This window comes from Chlamydotis macqueenii, chromosome 3 (assembly GCF_036417535.1).
Source record: "Chlamydotis macqueenii isolate bChlMac1 chromosome 3, bChlMac1.mat, whole genome shotgun sequence".
Classification (NCBI taxonomy): Eukaryota; Metazoa; Chordata; class Aves; order Otidiformes; family Otididae; genus Chlamydotis; species Chlamydotis macqueenii.
Window position 1 is genome coordinate 87,967,818 of NC_141558.1, and position 23,262 is coordinate 87,991,079.

Sequence of the window (23,262 nt, forward strand, 5' to 3'; positions counted from 1 at the left end):
CCCAGGCAAGGCTCTCCCAGACAGAACATCTGAAACGCTCTGAGTAAATCCAAAGTGAATGGACTGCAGTCAAGGCTGGAAATTCTTACAGCCAAGTTTAGTCCAGCAGAGAGATAAGGCAGCTTGCCAGGAGCCTTGATCTGTTTTGTTTTGTTTTTTGTTGTTTGTTTTTTTTTTTTAATGAAATAGCCTACAGCTACCCTTTAGCAGCCACTATACAACTATAAGCAAATACACAAAGAAACAGAAATGCCCATACTGTTACTTTCACATTAAGCTTTTAGTCTTTAGGAGCTGATTTTCCCTCAGAATTATAGATTGACCTGTTTTTACTGGCAGAACCAATGACTGAGCCATCTGTTAGTGAAGAATTACTCCTTTCTAGCCCTGTCTTTCTGTTGCTTTGTCTGTCTACCTCTCTTGAGGCTACAAGATTGCTCCTTATTTGACCACAGCTTTTCTTCTTTATAGAATCCAACCCTATATAGAGTTGGAAGGGACCTTTAAAGGTCATCTAGTCCAACCACCCTACAAGAAGCAGGGACATCTTTGACTAGATCAGGTTGCTCAGAGCCCCCTCCAACCTGGCCTTGAACGTTTCCAGGGATGGGGCATCCACCACCTCTCTGGGCAACCTGTTCCAGTGCTCTACAACCCTCAGTGTAAAATTTTTTTTCCCTAATATCTAATCTAAATCTACCTCCCTCTATTTTAAAACCATTACCCCTTGTTCTATCACAGCAGGCCCTACTGAACAGCCTCTCCCCATCTTTCTTGTAGGCCCCCTTGAGGTACTGGAAGACCACTATAAGGTCTCCCCGGAGCCTCCTCTTCTCCAGGCTGAACAGCCCCAACTCTCTCAGCCTGTCCTCATAAGACAGGTGCTCCAGCCCTTTTATCATCTTCATGGCCCTCCTCTGGAATTTCATTAAGTATGGGCAATCAGGACTCCTCTGCTGGCACATGAGCTCACTGCTGGTGACAGGCTGGGATTATTTTTGGCACAAGCACTTTTGGCTTTTTCTGGCACGGCCTAGCCATTACGACATACTCTGCTCTCTTATCCATGCATCCTTTTTAGTACTGACGTGCTTTCTGCAGGACTGCTGCATCCCATGCAATACGGCAGTGCTGCCTAAGAGAGTGCAAGCAAAATTATCCCCGGTAGAATCATAGAATGGTTAATTGAGTTTTCCATTATTTATGATGCATCTTTATCCACGTGCAAGGCCTTCCTTCCTGAAGATGCTGGCGATGGAGAAATGGAAAGAAGTGAACAGTGTTACACCGTCCCCCGCCCTTTAAGTTTAAAATATTTTTTAAAAGGTGCCTTCAGGAGTTTCACCGCGTAGTCTCTGGTATTGCCAGCGCTGCGTCACCATCCTCAAAAGCCACATCCCCAGGAGGGCACTGAGGCACCACCGCGCCCAGCGCCGCCAGGGCCCCGCCGCCTCCAGCCGCCTGGGCAGGGACAGGCCATCCCCCACCCAAACCGGCCTAAGGAGAAACGAGACCCGCGGAAGCGGCGATTTCATTTTTTCACTTTTATTTCCAGCCGCTCCCAAGCCCAGCGCAAAGGAACAGGCGGGAGGCAGCCCTACGGCGGCCGCGGAGGAGGCTGGGGCGGGCCTGTGCGGCACACGGCATGCTGGGATTTGTGGTCCCGGTGGTGCCGCGGGGTCCTCCTGGGTGGGGAAGCTCTCGCTCCCTGGCGCAGTTTGACCCTTCGGCCGCCCCGTCCCCCCACGCCTGTCTCCGCGACGCTGCTCGCCACAGCACATTCCAGCGTGGGTTCCGCGGCGAGCGGCACGGGGTCCTTCGTTTGGGCCTGTCTTACGCGCTGCCTGAACAGAAACGTGGGATCCTTGGCTCGCCTCGGGCTCCCTTGCCACAGAAACACCTTGGCGTCCGTCTCGCACCCGCGTTGCGTTTAGCAACGCTGTCTGGCTCGGCGGATAGGCGAAGACCGCCGCGGAAGGAGGCCGGGACGATCAGGCAAGGCGTCGGGGAGGCCCGGGAGAAGCGGGGTGAGGGGTCAGGCCGGGGGCCTGCTCCCTCCTCCCCTCCTCCCTCCCCGCCCTGACATGCCAACCCGGCAGTCGGCGGCGCAGCAGCGTGCGAGCAGCGTACGTAGGGTCGCCGCGGACGATGGGGGGGACGGGTCGGGGGCTCCGCGGTGCCCCCACGCCGCAAGGCAGGGGCGGGGTGCGACCGTTGAGCCCCCCCCGCTGGGCCGGGCCGGGCCGGGCCGGGCTGGGCTGGGGGCGGGGGGGGGAGGAGGAGGAAGGGAAGTGGGGCTGCGGGTACCGGGGGCGCTGAGTCCCGCTGTCGCGCAGGTTTCCCCCGCCGTGCCCCGCCGCAGGATGGAGTTCGAGCTGCTGGAGAGCGACGTGCTGGAGTCGCTGGAGGACCTGGGGTAGGTGCCCACGGCCCAGCGACGCCCCCGTCCCGGGGCCGGCGCTGGCGGGGGGAGGGGGTCGCTTGGCGGCCTTGACCTGGCCGTGGCGTCCCCGGGCGGCCGGTGCGGGCCAGGAGCAAGAGAGCGGCCCCGGTGTGGGCTCCTGGCGCGCGGAGCGCCGTTGTCCGGGCCAGGCAGGCGGAGCCGGGGCCGCCCCGGAGGGCCCGTGGCCCGGGGCAGCGCCTGGAGCCGTGTCTTTTAGTCAGCGCTGAGGGGCCGCCCCCGTAGCGGGGCTGGTGCTGGTGCTGCTTGGGCTTGTGAAAAGCGCCGGGCCGCAGTGGCGGTTTTTCAGCTGTACGGCCTTTGCGAGCATTTTACCTCTTCCTGCGTGCAGATCTCCTGGTGTCCCATCTCATGGGTAACCCCGCCGCACAACGGAGCGGTCCTGGCTGGGGGTGGGGAAGGGAGGAAGAAAGCTTCTAAGAAAAGTCGTGGGAGAGGAAAAATTTTAGGCTTCGTATTTAGTGAAAAACAATAGAGAGAAAAAAAAAATCGAGATTACACTGTGTTTTTTTCCTTTACTTTCTTTTAAAATCTGTTATAGCACAGGAAACTTCTGTTGTTTAAAGCTGTTGCTCTGTCAGAGTCAGTAAAGGTTATATAAATGTAAAAAGGAGAGCAAGGAGAACGTGCCGTACTGTAAGCTTGCATGTCTGTAAACTGTTGAGAGTTCAGACAAGAGGCAGTTACAATTTCATTGCTGCTGGTTCTATGCAAACAGCTGTATTTACTCACATTGGCCACGTTCCCATAAATCACTTTGTGACTAGAGTCATTATGCTCCAACAAGGATTGTATTTCCAGGCTAAGTTAGTGATGATAGTTCCAGAGCTTGACAGATAGGCTTCTGTTTTGGCAGGTATTTCTCTGACTGAAATGTGAATAGGTCTCTGCCACGACGCACATGCTGTGATCGACTTCTTTTTTTCCTGCCATATGTTTAAAAGGATATTACTGGCTTGAAGGAGTTGTGATTTGTGTTCCTTACCTGAGTGATCATAGACAGAAAGTGTTGCTGTCAATTTTTGACATGAATAAATAAAATGAACAATGAAAGCAGATTAAAAAATAAGTCTTGTCAACAGAGATTGGCAGCAGTGATTGAAAAGAAAATTTGGAGGGCGAAAGGCGTGGGACTTCAACAGTATTGGTAACAACTGGGAAAACTATTGCATGTGACTGAATGACTTCTGTTTCCTTGTGTCTGGAAGGACTGGAGTGTTTGAGGTTTTAAGCTTTGGCAGTAACTCCATGATCCTTCACAGTTCAACTTTTTTTTTCTGACCAGATACTGAAGACGTTTCTAATATATTACTTGATTTTTTTTTTTTAATAGCATTGCATATCAATTGTTAATAGCATTGCATATCATTGTTTCTTTTTGGATTTGTGCTCAAGGTGCTCAAACAGTGGCCTGTTGCTTTGTCAGTTTGTTGAACTATCGAAAAAGCAAACAAACCGTTCAACGTAATGTTACCAAAAGAGGAGCATAGTCATGTAGAACATGTACCATTGCCAGGAGTGGAAGGGAAAAGTTGCTTGCAGTCAAGAATCTGCAAGTTGGATTATGGGCCAAGTAGATGTGTAGCTGAAGTCATCATTGTCAGAGATAACACAGTCAAGATGTCCTATCTGTCAAAGAAGTGTTCTAGAAAAGGGGCCTCTGACGTGACCAGTGGCTTGAATCCAGATCCTGCCAAAGCAAAAGGCTTGTCATCACTTTCCTTCTGCTTTGATCTATAACTGGGTGTTTCTGTTCTGAGCCCCAGATGTTCCTATACATGGGTAGGTCTGAAACATCTGTGGGACAGGACTTAAACTTGCTCTAGTTAGCCTGTTGGAATTGTCCAACCTACTGTTTTAATGTAGCAGGGCTGTAATACATCAGATTACAGCTTCCCACCAGCTGCTGGTAGATGAATTCTGTGTCACTAGCCAAGCTACTCTGTGAGGTAGAAGTTATTTTTGATTGTGGCATCTTCATTTTGTTTGGATGAAGTAACAGGCTGTTACAGTGAAGACCAAATCCTTTATATGTGACATTAAGCACAAGAACAAAGTGTGAAGAGTAACATTTTAATTTGGTCTTTGAGAGAGATTTTTTTTTTTTTTACTTCTGAGGTTTGCCAGGAGTTGACTGGACTCACTGGGTTGCTGTGACATAATGGGTGACTTTACCTGGAAGTTGAAAAGATAGGTTGCGGTTGATTATGCTCACTCTTTCTGATATCCTTTTGTTCTGAGTGCAGTATGTCAAAGTAATACTGTGCATTTTTTCTTAAATACCCTGGTAAGCTCTGACTTTTTGCTTCTATCTGGTTAATAAGGCAGTCTTCTCCCTGCTCTTCCTCTTCTTCCTGACAGAGTATCAGCAGTACACAGGTGTCCTGAAAATTATGTCTTCTAAGACCTTATCTGTAGACTCATGCTTTCTTACACTAGGCATGATTTTGGCTTATTTTGTTCATGCAGATAACTAATTTTATTTATTTCTCTTGTGCCTGTTTAAGAAGGTAATTTTTCAAAAGAGGATATTGTTTTGCAGATCACTTTTGTAACATTTGTATCAAAGGCTTTGTTTTGCATGGCTTTGTTTAATACATGATAGGAAACGAGAGTGCCCTTTTTCAGCAGTAATTATTCAACATACTATAAAGCCATGCTCAGGAATGATACTTTGAAACTGCAGTTACCCTAGATAGGTATATTGTAAGTAACATCTTCGAGAGAGAGGCAGAGAAGTTACAGCTCTGTATGGTTCTCCAGGATTAAGCCTTTGATGATGGTATTTTATGATGCAGTCTCTTTGGCAGTAAGCTAATGTGCATGGAAATGCTGGGTTTACTCGGATGTTTTCAATATGCTTTTTCTTACAGTTCAGTGCAAGAATCTTATCAGTTTAGATGTTCAACACTGCAGATGCAATGAGGGCACAGCTCTCAATATGTATGCAGTTTAAAATAAATCTATCACAGGACATCAGTCATTGCAAACGTTAATAAACTGTGTTTTTGTTTTACTTGTCAGTTACAAAGGTCCATTGTTAGATGATGGAGCGCTGGCTCAGGCAGTCTCTCGTGGAGCCAGTTCCCCTGAATTCACCAAACTCTGTGCTTGGTTGGTATCTGAGTTACGGCTGTTCTGTAAACTAGAGGAAAATGTGCAGGCAACTAACAGTAAGTAGCCATAACTGTAGCACAAATGTGCACTAAATGTGTGTTCTTGCATGCCATAAGGATTTGGGCTGACAATTGCTAAATCTGTTGTGCCCGAGAGTATTGTCTGCACGCGTCAGATTTTGGATATTTTCCACATCAAACTTGCCTAATGAACAGCCAGTAGAGGTTGAAATAATAGTGAGGATCAAATAGTCTTTCTTCTAAAATGAGTTTTATCTTTTAATCGTTCAACCATAGAGTTTTTTTTAAAGTTCTTGATTGAATTTAAGGAAACATTAGGGTTTGGTTTTTTTAAATTATATAATGAGAATGCTATTATTTCAATACTTCTGCTTGTAATTGTGATAGAAGAAATACCTACTGTTCAAGGAAACCTTCTCGTGACTCCAGTAACTATATTTTCTTTTTATTCTCTGTTACCTTAACTCTGTGCTTACTATGTATTTTTCCCTTTTTTTGAAACACTTGGTGAGAAGGAGCCTGAAAATGTTTTTGTTCATTGTTTTGGTGGAGAAAACAAACCGTAGTTTTCAAAAAATGTTATTTTTGGTCAACTAGTCATGACATTCTACAGATTAAATTGTTAAATTGGTATGATAACTTGTACTCTTGAGTATCTGATATATTAACTCATAATGCTTTTATGAGCTTATCTTGCAGTCTACTCAGTGACCAAAGACTGCTGCCTTTCACCTCAACAACTCTTTTTCCACTTTCTCTCTGTTTTTGACGTGTCCATCCTTTCTTCTTTGATTGCATTTGACTCCCTTTCTTTGTAACAATACAGCGTCGTACCTCTTCTAGTAGTATAAGGTTTCTACTATATGTTTTGTGTAAAAATACAATCCAGAAGTATTCTAACACCTATTTCAAATTCTCTAAACACAGTGATGGAAACATTTTTATCTGTAGTACTGTGAAGTCCTACATTTATTTTGTGTGACTTGATGTTATAAATAACACAAATATCAACCTAAGCTTTGGTTTATGTGACTTAATTATTTTTAAAGGATATTGGTATGAAGTAAGATCGATTGATGAAAATGAGCTTACAGGGAGAAGTAGTAGAAACATGAGAGCTCATAAACCATATTATTAATAACTCTTTCAGAACTATTGAATACATTTTTAGTGAGAACAGTTAGCTGATACTTAAAATACCCCTGTAAAATCTGTGATGTTTTTAATGTCACTTTTCATTTTAGAAGTTGCCAGTGGCTGTCTGTTGTAGCTGGGAAAAGCTGTCAGTGACGTCATTTTACAATAATGAGGGCTATCACGGCTCCAAATAGGTTGTGCTGGGTCTTTGAGAAATCCAAAGAATGCATTTGGCTTCCATTAAAAGCAGGGTTTTAGTGCTGAATAGCTACTGGAGCAAAGCATCATTTATGTTTTTTAAAAATAGCTAATTCACTGTAATCGTAGCCAGAGATGTATATTTAATTAGCTCTAAACAAATTATTATTCTTTTCCTTCTAAGGTCCAAATGAAGCAGAAGAATTTCAACTCGAAATGAGTGGGTTGCTGGCTGAAATGAACTGTCCATATACATCACTAACATCAGGAGATGTGACAAAACGCCTTCATAATCAAAAGAACTGTCTCTTGCTACTTAGTAAGTTAAGAATGCTTGCAAGCAAATCTGTTTTTGTGCAAGAATCGTATTATTGTTTCTTACGCTTAATGAGATTTGTTTACCACAATGTACAAAACTAGTTACCTAAATTATGAATTATTTTTCCCTGTAACTTACAGTGTCAGAATATTATCTTTTTAGGTCTCATAGAGTTAGAAGTCACTCTGTAGCCAGTATATCATGGAAAATATGCTGAATATTAACCTTTTTCACATTCACTAGCAAAAAGCCTGTCCTATTACTTCTCAAAAGGTAGTCAGAAGAGGAAATAATTTGAAGACTTCTGCCAGGATTTAGGCTCTGAACTTTGTTTAGAAGGGTTGTAAAAATGATCGTTAACATCAGATGCATCGTCATTTTGGAGCCCCCACTGTCATGACTTGCAAGGTGCAATTAAGACTTGCATTTTCCTACACTCTGACAACAACTGGAATTGTTGTGAAAAAGAGAATGTTTTATCCCAACTTCCAGTTCTTTTGATCATCTCCCTTAGTAAATAGCTTCAATATTGCTTTTTGCTGATTGAAAATAAATTAGCAGTAGCGATGGTGATGCTTTCCCTATACTTTTTCACCCAGCAGATCTCAATACCTAAATTGGTTTTATTCCTACTTGGGAAATGTTAGAGGAGAAGAAATATTACTTAAATTTGGAAAAAGTGTGTGATGTTGATTCATGTTTAAAAAAAAAAATATTTTTACAAGTGTTAGAAATTGTAGTACTAATTTTAATCTGATCTTAAATTCAACATAAATTAATATTTTATTTGCTTCCTCATTTGCTGCTGATTATTTTAACTTTTCAAAACAGAAATTTAGTTCTGTCCTCAGCTGAAATGTAAGAAATTAATTACAGAGTAGGTTCCTGTATTTCAACAGTAGGAGAAAGACGAATAGTAAGACTTTAATCTGAATTTTTTTTAATACTATGTTCAAAAAGTGTTAGATGAAGTGAGATAATTACTGCATTTAAAATATTTTGTAGCACGAACAATCTCCCCTTCAGCTTATTCTCTCTAAGCCAAGCCATTCAATAAATTTGGCTTGTCTGTGACACACAGTTTGTCCCAGCGGTCCTCTGTGATGTACATTTTGAGAACATAAAGCCATATTCAGAAACTGAACTCTGGTATCCCATCTGGCAGGAATACTGTGTTTACTGTCAAATATGGAATGCAGATAGATGCCAAACTCCTTTTTAGTGTACCGTGGTAGTTGCATAGCTTTCTTTACCTACGTTAAGCTAACTTATTAGGCATCCTGTTGTATGTGAGCCATAAAACCAGATCTTTTCAGGAGAAACAGAATAACACTCTTTAATGGAACACCAGGGTATTCTACATTTTAACAAAATGCAGTACAGTTTGTGTCAGTTGGAAAATGTAGCAGTATTGCTGGGAGAGGAAAGCACCAAATAAACCTAAGTAGTTAGGATTGTCTTGGTGTGTAGCATTGCTAGAATACAATATTGAGTATATTGGTGTCTGCAAAAATAAAAAGTACAAGAGTTTCAAGTTGATTCAGAAAAGATCTGCAAAAAAGAATTACTATCTGGAGAACATTTATGTCTTCCAGTGATAGACTTAAAAATTTCAGTCTTTGTCAGAGGAGGTTGAATGTAGCTTGAATGTGATCTCTGAATTCTTGAAACAAAATTCTGCTGCTAGTTTATTTTTCAGGAGGTCCTAATGGGGTGTAAATAACTGAAAGCTGAATATAAGGAAATATCTGTATAAAGTACCATTGAAAGAACTTAGAAAGGATTCTTCACTGATTTACATATTTTAAGAATTTTATAATTTGTATGGTATTCTGTGTCTTTAGCAGAAGACATTCTGGAGATAATTAAAATGCTTTGTTCTTTTCTTAATCTTTTGATCTATCCCAATTTTATACGTAGTAAGCTGCTTTTGTGTAGCCATGGGTTTATCTCACTGCTCACAAGTCTTTTTCAGTGCAGTATCTATTTTTCAGTCCTTATTTTTAGAAATAATTATTTATATTACTGTTATAGTCACCCACTATGATTCGTGCTAAAAGTATTGTTAAACCTGTGCGTTTTTTTCAGTTCAAATTTTAAAGTTGTGACAGTTGCAAGCAAAGGCTGTGTGCTAAATGTGTATCACTGTAACTGACACTGAATGCTGAAATTTTGGGTGTATACTATGTTCAGAAATTGTGATTTTAGTATTTTTTGCTTGTTTGATAAAGGACTTAAAGTGTGATGGTAGGCTCTTGCAGTTCTGATATTGAAGAGCACTGCAGACATTCTAGCTTCTATTTCATCAGTTACTGCCTTCCTTTCTGGAATTATTATAAACCTGAATTCTCAATAGTACTTTCAAAAGTGGAGTTATTTTTCCACTCTGCATCTTGCCTGAGGAAGTAGAGGAGTTTCATCCAGCTTTTCACTTCTCTCTACTCATTTCCTCGCTTTGTTTCCTAGACCTTCAAGGAATGCTTGCTTGTCTGGCTTCAAGTGCATGTCCCAGTCCCTCTCCTGCTTATTTCCATGTTCCTAGTCTCCTGTCTTTGCTGGGCAAAGCCTGAAGGAAAAGAGCTGTGCTCTGTTGAACTCTGATTAATACCTGTTGGAATCGTAGGGATTTTTTCCAGGCTTTAACTGGTTGTACTAAACTTGTCCCCTGTTTTTTGTGTTTCTAGCATTGGGCTCAGTGATTATTAGAAATACGAGTGTTCTGTGGATACCAAAATTATAGCTCTAACTCTTTCTAAAGCAGTCCATTTGCACATTTGTTGGTTATAAGCACTTGAGTTGTCACTGGTTCTAAAATAAGTTAACTCGGCTATATCTGATGCTGAAATCTAATTTTTCTTACCCAGCATACCTCATCTCAGAACTGGAAGCTGCCAGAATGCTGTGTGTGAATGCCCCTCCTAAAAAAGCACAGGAAGGAGGTGGCAGTGAAGTCTTTCAGGAGCTAAAAGGCATATGTATTGCTTTAGGCATGTCCAAGCCTCCAGCCAACATAACGATGTTCCAGTTCTTCAGTGGGATTGAAAAAAAAGTAAGATCCAAAGGAACAAAACTAGAATATTTATGATGTTACTGTTTTGATGGAAAGTAGTTCTGATACAAGGGAGAGATTTGCCTCTTGTGAAACTCCAGTGTTTGAATTGTAAAGGAGAGTTAACATGGTTTGCTGAGTATGCCAAGAGTCAGGATTTTGAACGTGAATTTAAAGGCTTTTTCCACGCCAAGGCACAAGGTCAGGGACTACTGCTGTCATTGCCTTATGGGGTGAGGTATTTCTTACTCTGCTCTAGGTTTTAATGTCATCACCTGTTGCAGAAGACATGGAAAATGCTGAGCTTGGGCCTCAGGAAGAATGTTAAGGAGAAGTGTATTCCAAGAAACAGACCTAATCAAATTTTTTTCAGGAGTCTACTGTTTTTAAAATGTTTAGGTTAAAAGGTGTTGTAGCTAAAGTCAAGTTTGCACCTTTTCCTTAAGGCTTCATGAGTTCTTGTGATTCCATTTCTTTTTGTTCCTTTACATTTATATGTTCTGCAGGTTGTTGTGGTTTTTTAAAAAGATATTTACTTTTGTTTGAGTAATTTTTATAAAGCAGAGAAATGCAGTGGAATGGACTATCCACTGCACAGACTGAAGGTGGGGGACAGAAAGTTTTAAAGTTACGTTAAGTAATTTAACTTACAGGATAGGGGATAGCAGAACAGCAGAAGAAAGCCTTTGTGAACTTTAAAGAACAGATATGATTGCAGAGATTCCTAAAATACTTTCAGGGAAGCTTTTGACTAACATTTTAGTTGCATTCTACTTAAATAAATTCAAGCAACTGAAAGTAGTGCTTCATTTCTTTGCAAGAAATTGATTTTGATTGGCTTGTTTAAGAAGAGGACGATGGTTTTCCAGCAGAAGTCCAAGGTGTAGAATGGAAGCAGTTTGTTTTCTGATTTTGGCATTGTCGTGGGCGTTAAATAGATACATAAGAAAATGCTTTATTTTCTATAAAAGGTAGAAAATACCCATAACAATGAACAATGTTAGCAAGCTTTGCCTGTGAGAGAGACTTTCTAAAAATACAGAATACAAAGTAGATCAAAATCTTTTTAATTTAGGAATTCTGTTTTGTTTTACTAATTGACTTTTCTTTTACATTGTCTTGCTTTAAAGCCAAACTTGCATACAGCTTGCAAAATCATTAAGATCAAGTGAATATTATCTCACTGATTTATACCTATAGGTAGTTATACTAAAAAAACCTGAGCAGTCCTTATAGCTTAATAAAATACATCAGGAATGTCTAACCTACAGGGTTTTTTAGAAATCATATATAGCTGTGGTGCTTACAGTCCAAACACTTCAGATACTGGTAGTATTCAAAAAGGAGAAAGTAAAGCTGACTAATGTCTGAAAAACTTATTTCACTTTGTAAATGAAAACACATCACAAAATTGAGCAAAATATGAAAAGTTAAATATAGAGTGAAATTTTACTCTGGACTGTAAGATATTTATAACGAGATCAACCTAAAGTTTTCTTGGTTTTAGAAAGTGAATCTTAGAATGGCAATATTCAGATCTAGCATGTGAAAATCAAGCTACCTTTTTCTTCGCACATACATAGTGCAGTTTGGAGTAGGATCTTTGTCTAATTTACTTTCTTTGTTACTGATCCACCACATTAAAAGAATAAACTGCTGATACTTGAATGAACTGCTACCTTTGCTATCCTGAAAGCACTTGGTTTTAAAAACTTCAAGTTAAACAAATTGGGCTCGGCACCTTTGGAAAACCAGGTCACTGAATGTGTTAAATCACTTCCTGGAATGAACGGCCAAGGAAGCTGAAAAATGTGGTTTGCAGCAGTGGAAAAGTGAAGTTTCGTAACTCCAGCCTGCTTTGATCCAAGTTTTTGTCACTGCTACTCCATTTCTTCCTCCTGAAGTCTTCAGAAATTTTGAGATGGGAAAGATAACCTAAGTTGTGCCCAGACTTTTAAAATGCAAGTCAAATTTAAATGTTCATGTTGAAAATTTTCTCCTTTTGTTTGTAAAGAGGGGTCCTTCTTTAGGTCATTATGTATTTCATGTAGTCTTAATACAACCTTTTTGAGACAAGTGTGGGGTTTATCTTTCTGAATCAAAGAGATTATGTGTAAAATAATCCCTCTGTCTTCAAGGGGAGCTGTACCTCATGGAATCTTTCTATTTTAACTGTAGATCTACTCTATAGTACCTCCTCTTGATTTTTAAATAATTATAACTGACACTACCAGAAATATAAAAAATAGTTGCTTTCCAAAAGAAGTGTGCGTGGTTCTCTGTCCCAGAGAAAACAACTTGGTATTGGAGGTTGCTCTGTCATGCTTATGGCCATTGAAGAGTCCTCCCCTGTAATTTGAATCTTGAAAAGCTAGCTTGGGGGTTTGTTTGTTTTTGTTGTGTTTTTTTTTTTTTTTTAGCCAATGCTTATATTTTTATGTGTCTCCTAACAGCTGAAGGAAACTCTAGCAAAGGTTCCACCTAATCATGTTGGAAAACCTTTATTGAAGAAACAACTGGGACCAGCTCACTGGGTAAGTAGTTGCAGGTGTAAGAGCTCATTTCCCTTTTTCAGGCATATGAAATATTGTTCTTGATTCTTGTGTAATGTTGCAAAATTATTTTTCTTATCCCTTTCTGAAGATGAGAAAACAATATATTGCAGTATTTAACATCTATGTTGGTACAATAAATGTTTAGCAGCTAAGATGTTAGGCTTATGAATCTCTATGTCCAGATGCAGGCAAAAGTTTTCTAAAATAAAGGAGATTCATGGTCATGGTGCTGACCTGCATGCTTGTGCAGTACCTTAGGCCTTCCTCTCCTGCCCCTTGCTAGCACTGTCTGTGTGACCTAGCCTTGCTGAGGTGGTGTCACATCCCCTCCTGTGGCTTTTTTCCAGATAACCTGTGGGTCTTCCCATCTTTTCCTTCTCTCTTTCTGTCCTACTGGAGTAGTCTGCTTCCTTCATAGCTGCTTCTTCAAGAAGGAGTGAGTGTGAAGGTGGAGGCTGGGAGAGGCTGTACACCTGGGTGGCAGAGGGACAATAGTCTCCAGCTGGGTTTTTTCACCTGCTGTTCTAGAAGGATGGTGCCTGGGTTAGATACTGCTGCTGTGGCAGCACAAAGCTATGGCTACTGCTGCAAGACTGCAAGTCTCCCTTGTGTCTCTTGCTTAAGGTTGAGGCTCATCTGCTCCTAACAGTCTGCTTCCTTCAGTGCTTCTGTTGTTGAGGCTGAAAGTGGGCCTCACCACCCTGCTCCAGCCAGGCTGCAGTCAATACATAAATAATTTCCTGAATGGTGCAGATCTCGGTTGTTGCTCTGGCTAGGCCACTGTCTGCTCCTAGGTGTATTTCTAGTGATGACTTTTCCCCGTAGGGCACTTTGTCTTGTCTGTATGCAGATTGTGCTGTAATCAAGATCCTCTTACAGTACTTTACTTACTTTTAGTCCTCAATCTTTGCTCTATCTTTGTCCTTAAGCTTACTACTTTCTAAGAAGGCAAGGACACTCTGGTCCCTAGGATTTATGCATGTCCTTGCGTCTCCTTCAGCTTGTTGCATTAGTATTTTCTTACTCTGGCTTCTCTGTCCTGGGTGTTGAGAAGGGCCTCAGCAGTGCATGCAGTTTTTATGTGCCTTGTGAAAAACACAGTTGTGCCGTTAGAAACGGTAGAAGGCTGAATGTGAGGATAACTGGGCCTTCAAAGCCTTCAGGGAAGTAGTGCCAGCAGACACAGCTTGCTGTGAGCCCATTTGACAAGGTAGAAAATTGCAGGCTTAAGCCCTGCTTAATATCCCTATGTGTCTTATTCTTTCATCTACGTAGTTTATTGTCTTAAGTAGAAATGAGTTTATCTGTAATCTATAGGTTGTGTTTGCAAATTTTTGTTTCAGGAAAAAATTGAAGCAATTAATCAAGCCATAGTCAATGAATACGAAGTCCGAAGAAAACTGTTAGTCAAACGTTTGGATGTTACTGTGCAGTCCTTCGGCTGGTCAGATAGAGCTAAGGTAAAAACTGAAGTCCTGGTTGATGGTAATACTTTATAGTAAGTGTCTCTAGAAACCTGTTAATCCTTCATGAGTAAGAAATAACCACAGGAGTTGTCTGGTTTTGGTTTGAGTTTCTGAAGAAGTTTATGACAATGTAAGATTATTAAAAAAATTGTATCTAGAACTAATTTGTTGGATTTTAAAACAGTATGTGAAATGAGAAGCTAGACCATGTGTAACTACGTATCAGGGCCAAAACATACAGTTAAATAGGCCACTAGAAAAAAAATAGTAAGAGGAGATTACTGATCCAGCCATTTGCGTTCAGAGTACCATCATGTGAATCACAAAGTGCTGTGTCTATGTGATGGTAGAAAAGCTTCTTCCTGCTGACCATCTCTTAACTTAATTTGTGCTGTCCACAGCGATCAGATTTCCTTAACTCAAAGTGTGTCTGCAAGCACAACTCCACAGATGCACATGAGAAAAGCTGCTAAGGCACTGCTTGTTTTCTTACCTTATAGACAGGGTAATGTTTTATGTGCTTCTTTTGTCTCTGAACAGTGCAAGTGGCTGTGACGTGACATTTGTTTTCTTTGAGTATGTGATACCTATTCTGCTTTTAAAAATAATTACGTGGTTTCCCTATTTCCTATATTTTATAGTGAAAAAGGAATGAGAAGACTTTAAAAATAGTACATATCTTTTATTTTCTAGGACTAAACCAGATCTGCTAACACGCTGTTAATTATTTTGCTGGCAGTGTTTGAGACTGAGTTGTTAGTGATAAACTGTGACACATGAATCATAAAGTGTTTTTTCTTGATGATTTATTTATTAAAAAAGCAACTGTATTTTAATAATAAAGTGTGACCTCTCCCCTTTTCTATTTCATCACCTGAGCAGGATTTCTACCGGTGTCCTTTCTCTTAAACCTTGTATTTTTCAGGTTTTTTAGCATATGAGGGAAGGACTATCTGATTGTTTGAATGCTTTAATAGTGATAGAAAGTGGGCAAAAGTATGGATCAGGTTGAAAACCAGGGGCTTCTAATTGTGTATAGCTTTGGTGTCTAAATCCATGTATGTTTGTTTTTCTAGGAGAATTTTCAGATGCTTTTGAACTTTACTAGCTACGTAAAATTTCACAAAAAAAACCCCACAGATTGTATATATACTTTAATATCTATTAAAATGCAAATCTATATCTGTTAGGTCCATAACAGCACAAAATTTGAGAATGTGGCTGTAGTACTCCAGATATACAATACAGTTTGTTTTAACAGTAACTTTTAAATAGTTAATTATTCAGATAGTAGAAACACCAGTAAAAAACTTGTAGTCTGTTAATATGGGTTTAAGTTAAAAAATTTCAAGTTTCACTTAGAAGAATAATATTATAGCACCAAAATACTGTGCTCAGAGCTCAGTCAGACATGCCAGGGAAAACATACTACTGCTCTGGTGAATGCTGTTGCTTCTCCTGTCTTTAGCCAGCATCAGATAAATGATGTGCATGTTTTCCTTCACTTTGAGTAAACCCTGTTTAGCTTGTAATATAAAAGTAGAAGCTTTTGGTTCTAAAAACTTGTCACTGAGTCACCTGGAAATACATACTCTCAGTTCTTCCCAGTTCCAGTTTTCTGCCTTTAGATGGAAAATAGGATTTTAGGATTGTAAAATTTGCTCCTAAGTTCTTGTCCTCTCGAGAGATTTGTTGGAAAACCTGGTTTGTCTGTCCTCACTGCTGTCATCTGGGGGCCAGACAAAAAGCAGCCGTTTTGTCTGAGTGCAGATTGCGATCTGGTTTATCCTAACCGCATCACACATTATACTCTCATAACTGAAGATAGATGTAACGCATGTATTAACTCATGGCTGGTAGCACAGATTTGTTATCTGTCAGTTGGAAAATTGCTGTCATACTTTTGAGATGTTCAAAAAAGCCAGTATGGCTAATGCCAAAAGGCAATAGATGAAGAGAAATTGCATACAAGGCAAAGTTGATGTGTAGGGTCTCATTTCTAGCTTGGGCTCTCTTGAGGTGAGACAAAGGATTAGGACAAGCACTTGAGAGCCTTAGTTCTGCCACTACCTTTGGGTGGCTTGCCTTTGTGAAGAAGCTGACTGGAATGAAGAGTGTGAAAGAATTGACACAGCCTTTTTCTGCTGATGCAGTGTTGGAGATACAGTGATCGTAGCACAACTGGAATGGGTATGGGTGCAGGCACAAAGGAGGTCTGGAGGCCCGACACAGACATGTGGCTTTTAGACATTTAGTAGCTTTTAGACATGAGTGCTAATTCATGTAACTATATGACACTCTTCTGTGTTTGCCTGAAAGTAATACTGTCTGTGTGTATATACTGTTAACATTGTGAAAAGATCAGTCTTGTCAATTCAGAGTAGTGTTTCCTGTATTGCTTAAGAAATAAATTTGTGAAATGCTAGCTTTGTTGCAGTGATTCTTAGTTACAAAGTGGTTCTCACTGTTTTTATATTAATTTTTGTTCTATTTACAGAAGTGTCTTGTTCTTCAGTGTTGGTTTGATTCTTTTGGTGAGATGTCCCATTGCTTTCCTATTACTTTAGCTGACCGGGTTTTGTTTTTCTTCTCTCCAACAGAGTCAAACAGAAAAACTAGCTAAAGTCTATCAGCCAAAACGTGCCCTCTTGTCTACTAAGTGCACTATTTCTGTGGCAAATCTTTTGGCAGCTCGGCAGGACCTGTCAAAGATTATGAGAACAAGCAGTGGGTCCATCCGAGAGAAGACTGCATGTGCCATTAATAAGGTACCTTTGGTGACAAATGGCTTGTTTGATTATGAATGTTTAAGTAATTTGAATGTAGTAATAAATCCTACTTTAAGATTGTAAGTGGAATTTGGAAATAACGGATAAGAAACTTCATGTTTATATACTCCAGATTATGCATCAGTGCGTTATAGGAACTGCAGTTTCACCTGTTTAGGTTCAAAGTGCCCCTGCTTAGGGACAGTAAAAAATTGCTGAAAGACTTTCAGTGGGAGTAGGCCTGCTCTGTCTTATCAGAATTACTAATGTCATTACACTGCTGCTACCTAATTCTGTCACTGTGTCTAAAGTAACACCTACATAGTAACCGTGTTTCTGATCTGTGTAAATAGCGTGTATTAAGAACACAAAGCAAGGATCCCACAGGTTAGATTATAGTCAAGTGTGTAGTTTTAGCAATGACAGAGTAGGAATATGATTTAAACTAAGCAATTTCCCTTGTTTCAAAAATTATGATTTTACAGGAGTAATAGGTTCACAAATGTACCTGTGCTGAAGCTCAGTAGCTATCTTACAGCAGTGTACTTGGTAGTTTAACATTTGTGAGTGTACAGGCATGCTTTTCTCCGTTTTTTGGGTACCAATTGTATTTCAGGTAATATAATTTGTTTAGGATGGAATGATGGTGTGCTCATTTGACCACCCCCATCTACCCCAAGTAATTTTTGCACCTTTTGAGTGTAATTGGAGTGTGGAATGTGAAAGAAATTAAGTGGGAAGACAGATGTGGCTATCGTGAGACTGTATGTATGTTTTACTGGGAATGCAATACTGCCCTGCTGCTGATCCATATCCTGTTAACTTATCTCCATTATTAGTATTAAATATTTTCCAGGACAGTAACGTATAGTAACCTGCTTCTATTTAAGTTTTTCTGTTACATCACTTTAAAACTTGAAGTAATGTAAGTGTCCTGTCCCATTTTAAGTCTTGCTAAATTCTTAATGTCACAGCATCCTTGGACAGCTAAAGACCTTCCAGAGTCTTGCTCAACTCTGGTCAGCACTATCTGATACTTGTTTGTTGGTGTGTAAGTTTGTTTTCGTGTGTCCTTACTGAAAAATAAAAATATTTGCACTTGATTTACCAAAGATATTGTCTTAGCCAATGGCTTCTACAACCATTCAGAGCACTATTTAGGAGAGAAACTGTTTTGCACTGTACTTGTGGTTCTTTGAGATTAGCAGCTTGCACTTGTAAACGGTTCAGTGAAAGACTGTATTGATGCTGCCTCTATCGATGTGCCTGCTGTTTGAACCAACACCCCAGATCTCTGGACTTGTCTTGTTACCTGTACTTAGAGTACTAGATAATCCCTGTTTATTTTTTATTAATTGGAGACAAAGATCTGTCACGTTCAAACATAGAAAAGTTTGCCTTGATTAAATCCTCTGAATGTAAGAACCCTTGAGCAGCTGCTGGTTGTGGTGTGTATGAGTAAGTGTGACTCTTCTGTGAGGTGTTACAACTCCTACGGCAGTTCTCCCTTTCCCTTTGCAGGTGCTAATGGGCAGAGTGCCTGACAGAGGAGGAAGACCCAATGAAATTGAACCGCCACCTCCTGAGATGCCACCATGGCAGAAAAGACCAGAGTCTGGTCCACAGCAAGGTGGTGGCAGAGGAGGAAGAGGTGGCTATGAATCCTCATATGGAGGGCGAGGAGGTTATGACCATGGGGGTCACGACCGAGGAGGAAGAGGAGGCTATGACTCATCATATGGAGGGCGAGGAGGTCACGAACAAGGAAGCCATGATCGAGGGGGACGAGGAGGACGTGGTGGTTACGACCATGGTGGCAGAGGAGGCGGAAGAGGAAACAAGCTTCAGGGAGGCTGGACAGATGGTGGAGGTGGTGGCTACCAGGATGGCAGCTACAGGGAGAGCAACTACAGAGATGCAGGTTTTCAAACGGGTGGCTACCACAGTGGTGGTGGTGGTGGTGGTGGCTACCAAGGAGGAGGCTATGGTGGCTACCAGTCATCTTCATATTCAGGAAGTGGCTACCAAGGGGGTGGTGGTGGTGGCGGCTACCAGCAAGACAACAGATACCAAGATGGTGGGTCCCACAGTGACCGAGGGGGTGGGCGTGGAGGAGGAAGGGGTGGTCGTGGCGGTCGTGGTGGCCGTGGAGGTCAAGGAGGAGGCTGGGGAGGCAGAGGTGGACAGAACTTTAATCAAGGAGGGCAATTTGAGCAGCACTTCCAGCATGGAGGTTATCAGTATAATCAGTCTGGCTTTGGACAAGGAAGACACTTCACAAGCTGAGGCTGCTAAAAACTTTTTGCTTCAGCAGAGCTCATGTAATAGAAACCTGGCTTCAGAGGCCTGACTTAATCGCTGCTTGGATTAGTACAGGTTTGTACATGGCAGGTAGAATCTCTTCAGGTAGGATGCTTTGCGTTGAGCAAAGCACAACTTGCTGTAGACCTCCCCTCCCTGCCACCCCCCAACCTCTCTGAATTAAATGCATCATCACTACACCCTAAACATCAACTAATAGCCATGCTTTTTAGTTGTTGGACTGATTCCCTTTGCTCAAAACACTTGTGTTCTGAAACTACCTGCTGTGTTTGTCTTCCGCTTTGATTTAGAGAAATACCAAGAGCTGTCTGGTCAGATTTGTCCATTATAAAACATAACAGAATTTCTGCATTTCCCCCCCAAATCATTGTTCAATTACATTTTCTCAAACCAGTTCTGAGTATTGCTTTTTGGCTTGCTGGCCTCTTGTTTTAGTCACAAAGATGTTACACACACGTGTGCACAGTGACCTCCTCCTGACAAACAGGTTTTTGGCTATTATATGAGCTCTACTGTGGATGCCATCCATGTTCAGTAGCCTTATCTCCCACTAAACAGTTCTCCCACCTGCTCAATTCTGAAGACTGACCGCCGCCAAAATCTGCAAAGATCATTTAAAACTAAGCTGAATTGTGAACCGATAGTGTGTGTAGGCCTGTAGTTAGGTGTAGCAATTCAAACAGACCTGCGTCCATCCAAAACAAGTTGCTCCTCCTCCAAACCTAATTTTTACTTGAAATCAGCTAGAAGAAATTACAAACTGAAATTTGTTTTATTTGCAAGTTAATACCACTGGCTCAGCAAATCTAGGGCAATTTGTTTTGGGGGTTGTCTTTTTAAAGAAATGCACTACGGCCTGGGAAGATTAGTTCCTGCCTGGAGGAAGCCCTTTTATTATTGCTGCAGAAAACAAAGCCTGGCTGAGTTTGATGTTCTGATGTTTGTTTTTTTCTTTACTGAAAGCCACATAATGCTTCTTGCTGGGTTTTTTGTGTACATAAACATTGTCAAGCTGTGAAAGAAAATGGCTGAAGGTGTGCTGTTGTATAAAAGGTGAGCAATAAAAGTATCTGTATGTTCCATTTGCTTTCGTTTCTTTTCTTTCTTGATAGTGAAAAGCAGTTGCTACAGTAGCTGGGTGTTTGTGGGGATTTCTGCCTTTATCTGTTTTACATTTTAAGCTGTTTTACATGTTCTAGTGATCCCCGCCATACTGTGCATTCTCCCCCCTGAGAAGCTGTCAGAGTAGGAGCAGACAGGAGGAACTGATCTTCAGTTGCTCTGAGTTTTCCAGTCCTCCCTTTGAACTGGTATAGTAAGTAGCATGTTCTCTGGCTTCTGGGTCGCTGTGCTCTGTGAACACCAGTCTCCAAGGTTATGCTCCCACATGCCATGTGAACGTGATACTCTGCTTCTGGGAACTCTCCTGGTGCTCTCCAGCCTTGTGGAAAATGTAGGTTCCTGCTACTGTGCTTGGATTTGCTGTAGCAGCTGAGATGATGGCAGAGTCTCTGGCTACCTGAAGTGCCCTTGGGGTTAAATCCAGGTTGATGCAGGCAGGAAGAGTTCCTTGGGTTACAAAAATAACAGAAGCATTTGAGAGAATCTGTGTAACCCTGGTGTTGCTGTAATTGAAGCTAATCATGTAAATAAGCTGATAAACATCGTTTAGAACTGATTTCCCTGTATTTCATTCTATGGTCAACCTGAAAATCTCCTGTTTCATTTATTGCTGCCACTAGGTGCTGCTAGTGATTCACAGGTTGGAAGGGGAGGCCTTCCTGAAAGGCTCTTGGCAATCTCTCTATTTTTTTTAATGTTTCAAACAAATTTAACAAGCCTGACAAGGGAAACGTTTTCTATATTGAATCCAGGTCTTTGGGGGTCACTGATATAGATTTATCTCAGCATAATACAGTTCAAATTATGATCATCTAAAAATGAATGTTGCTACTTCACAAAGGTACTGATTGATGGTTTCTTACAATGGGATGCTCCAGAGAAGATACCTCCCTTGTGGGACAGTAATACCTTGTGAGCATTAGCTGGTGACTAGCTACATTCATGCAAAAATAATCAGTGAGGTTTTTTTAAGAATTAAGATTCCTGCAACTGAGTGAGTCCTGGCCTGGTAGGGGTAGAGAGACTGACTAGAGTTCAAGCGCCTTTGGCTGGGAATGTAATATCTTCAAGTTGATGGCTTCTGCTTCTCTTCCCACTGCTCACTGTAAAGAGACTGGTGCTTGTGCATTCCAATGCTGCAAACTGCTGAACGCAGGAGGCTCTTCAGAGAGCCTCTGGTTGAGTTGCATCAGCACTTTCAGAGACTTCTGTCCGTGCTAGAGCTGCCAGTTTCTCTGCAAGGCTATGGCTGTTGCTACAGTGGATAGTCTCACGTTTGCACACTGTGACGTGGTGAAATGATGCTGGGGTGGGGTAGGAGCACAGAGCTTCCCTCTTATTCCAGCTAGCATTTTCTCCGAATGTGTTGCTTCTCTTCCTCTCTCTTCCAGGACTTAGGATAAGCTAAGTCCCACTTTATTGCTGTTTGAGGGGGAAAGTTTAAAAAAAAAAAAAATTCAGAAGGCGGCAAAACAGGAGGCTTTACTCTTCCAACAGGAAAGAAAACACTTTGCCTCTGCCAGCTGTTGTTGTTTTTCGTTACTCTATTGTTTCCTTCTAGTGTGCTGTGACTTCTTTGTTCTCCAGAGAAAACAAGCTTTGTATATGTGGAGAGAGCAGCTTTGATTAATGAAAGCAAACAGCCACTGCTTTGTTGTTGTCTGTATGATGCTCTGGTATTTACTGTTTTCCAAACACGTCTCCCGCTGCACTGGAAGGACTCTCTTAACTGGAAGCTGGGAGAGGAGAAACGAGTTGTTAAGATTATTAGACTTGTGGTGAATTGGATATATGTGCTTGATTTCATTGTGCATCATGATCGAAAGCAGAACTCCAGCAGATCAAGATGACAATTAAGTAAGCAAGCATTTATACAGGGGAACAAAGTGTTCTTCCTTTTAACCACGGTTGTTCTTGCCACTCTTCTTCCACAAACTTTAGGCATCTTGTGTTTTTTTCCATCTGCTTTTCTTTGTCTAGTAACTTTTGTTTCCTAAAGGCTTCACTTGCATTGCCCTTCCATTCCATCTGTTAGGATAACCCTCTAAAGTGCTGTCATTATGTAGTAAAATAACTGAGAAGCAGGGGACACACTTGCTTCCCACAATAGACACATTAGTATATGACTGAAAATACCATGATCTATATGCACTGTGGTCACATTTGGGTTTTCCTTGCAGGTTTAAGGAATAGAAAAAAAATTGGTGCTGGCTGGTAATCCCTCGTTTGTCTGATGAGATTCCTCTGCTTCTATAGTCAAACCCCTGAAGTGTGCAGCTTCATGGTGCTGTGCCATTACAGCTGGTGGGCCCCCAGAGAGGCTCCTCTTAGCTATGGGTTAGACTGCTCAGCCAGAGCATGTGGGTAACCTGCTTTTATATGGTGGGGGCTTTAACTATATGTCTCCTTTGAACTGCTATTTGCATCTGAATTGATGAAAGTGGCAAGTGCCTCAATCGACCTCTGGCCGAATTAGAAACTAGACACTTACCAAGTGTACCTAGTCTTAGGTACTTAGGCAAGTACTTGAGATATTACTGTTAAGAAGGGAAGTAAGATTCATGTCACTAGACAGTTACGAGAAGTGACTGGAGCTTGAAAAGTCCTGTGGCGTAACAGTATTCCCCACAACAGGTTATGCACCTGGGAAATGAAAATTAAACTGAGCTGAAGCGAGAAGAGTTGAATGGGGAGTAAGCAAATGCTCACTAAGATCTGCTAACCTTTT

At 41.3% G+C, this 23,262-nt stretch overlaps 1 protein-coding gene across 2 annotated transcripts; it reads left to right on the forward strand.

Annotated features, from left to right (window-relative positions):
- Positions 1 to 1,536: 1,536 nt before the first annotated feature.
- Positions 1,537 to 20,494, forward strand: TSLIG3A (tRNA splicing ligase complex subunit 3A). Of its 2 annotated transcripts, XM_086745005.1 has the most exons (9): positions 1,995 to 2,126; positions 2,337 to 2,416; positions 5,486 to 5,634; positions 7,118 to 7,252; positions 10,117 to 10,301; positions 12,755 to 12,835; positions 14,200 to 14,316; positions 16,923 to 17,090; positions 18,612 to 20,494. In XM_086745005.1, exons 1-9 carry the CDS (start codon positions 2,085 to 2,087, stop codon positions 19,374 to 19,376), a joined length of 1,722 nt encoding a protein of 573 aa, XP_086601131.1. In that variant the 5' UTR covers positions 1,995 to 2,084; the 3' UTR covers positions 19,377 to 20,494. The 2 variants fall into 2 exon arrangements, with proteins under 2 accessions (XP_086601130.1, XP_086601131.1); XM_086745004.1 differs by lacking the exon at positions 5,486 to 5,634 and having other exon boundaries at positions 1,537 to 1,995.
- The last annotated feature ends 2,768 nt before the right edge of the window (positions 20,495 to 23,262 follow it).

Bases quoted from the DNA above. Each gene is read 5' to 3' on its own strand.
- TSLIG3A (XM_086745004.1), top strand. From the start codon at position 1,646: ATGCTGGGATTTGTGGTCCCGGTGGTGCCGCGGGGTCCTCCTGGGTGG. The intron at 2,417-7,117 runs GTAGGTGCCCAC...TTTCCTTCTAAG, and splicing joins GAGTCGCTGGAGGACCTGGG to GTCCAAATGAAGCAGAAGAA. The intron at 7,253-10,116 runs GTAAGTTAAGAA...TTTCTTACCCAG, and splicing joins GAACTGTCTCTTGCTACTTA to CATACCTCATCTCAGAACTG.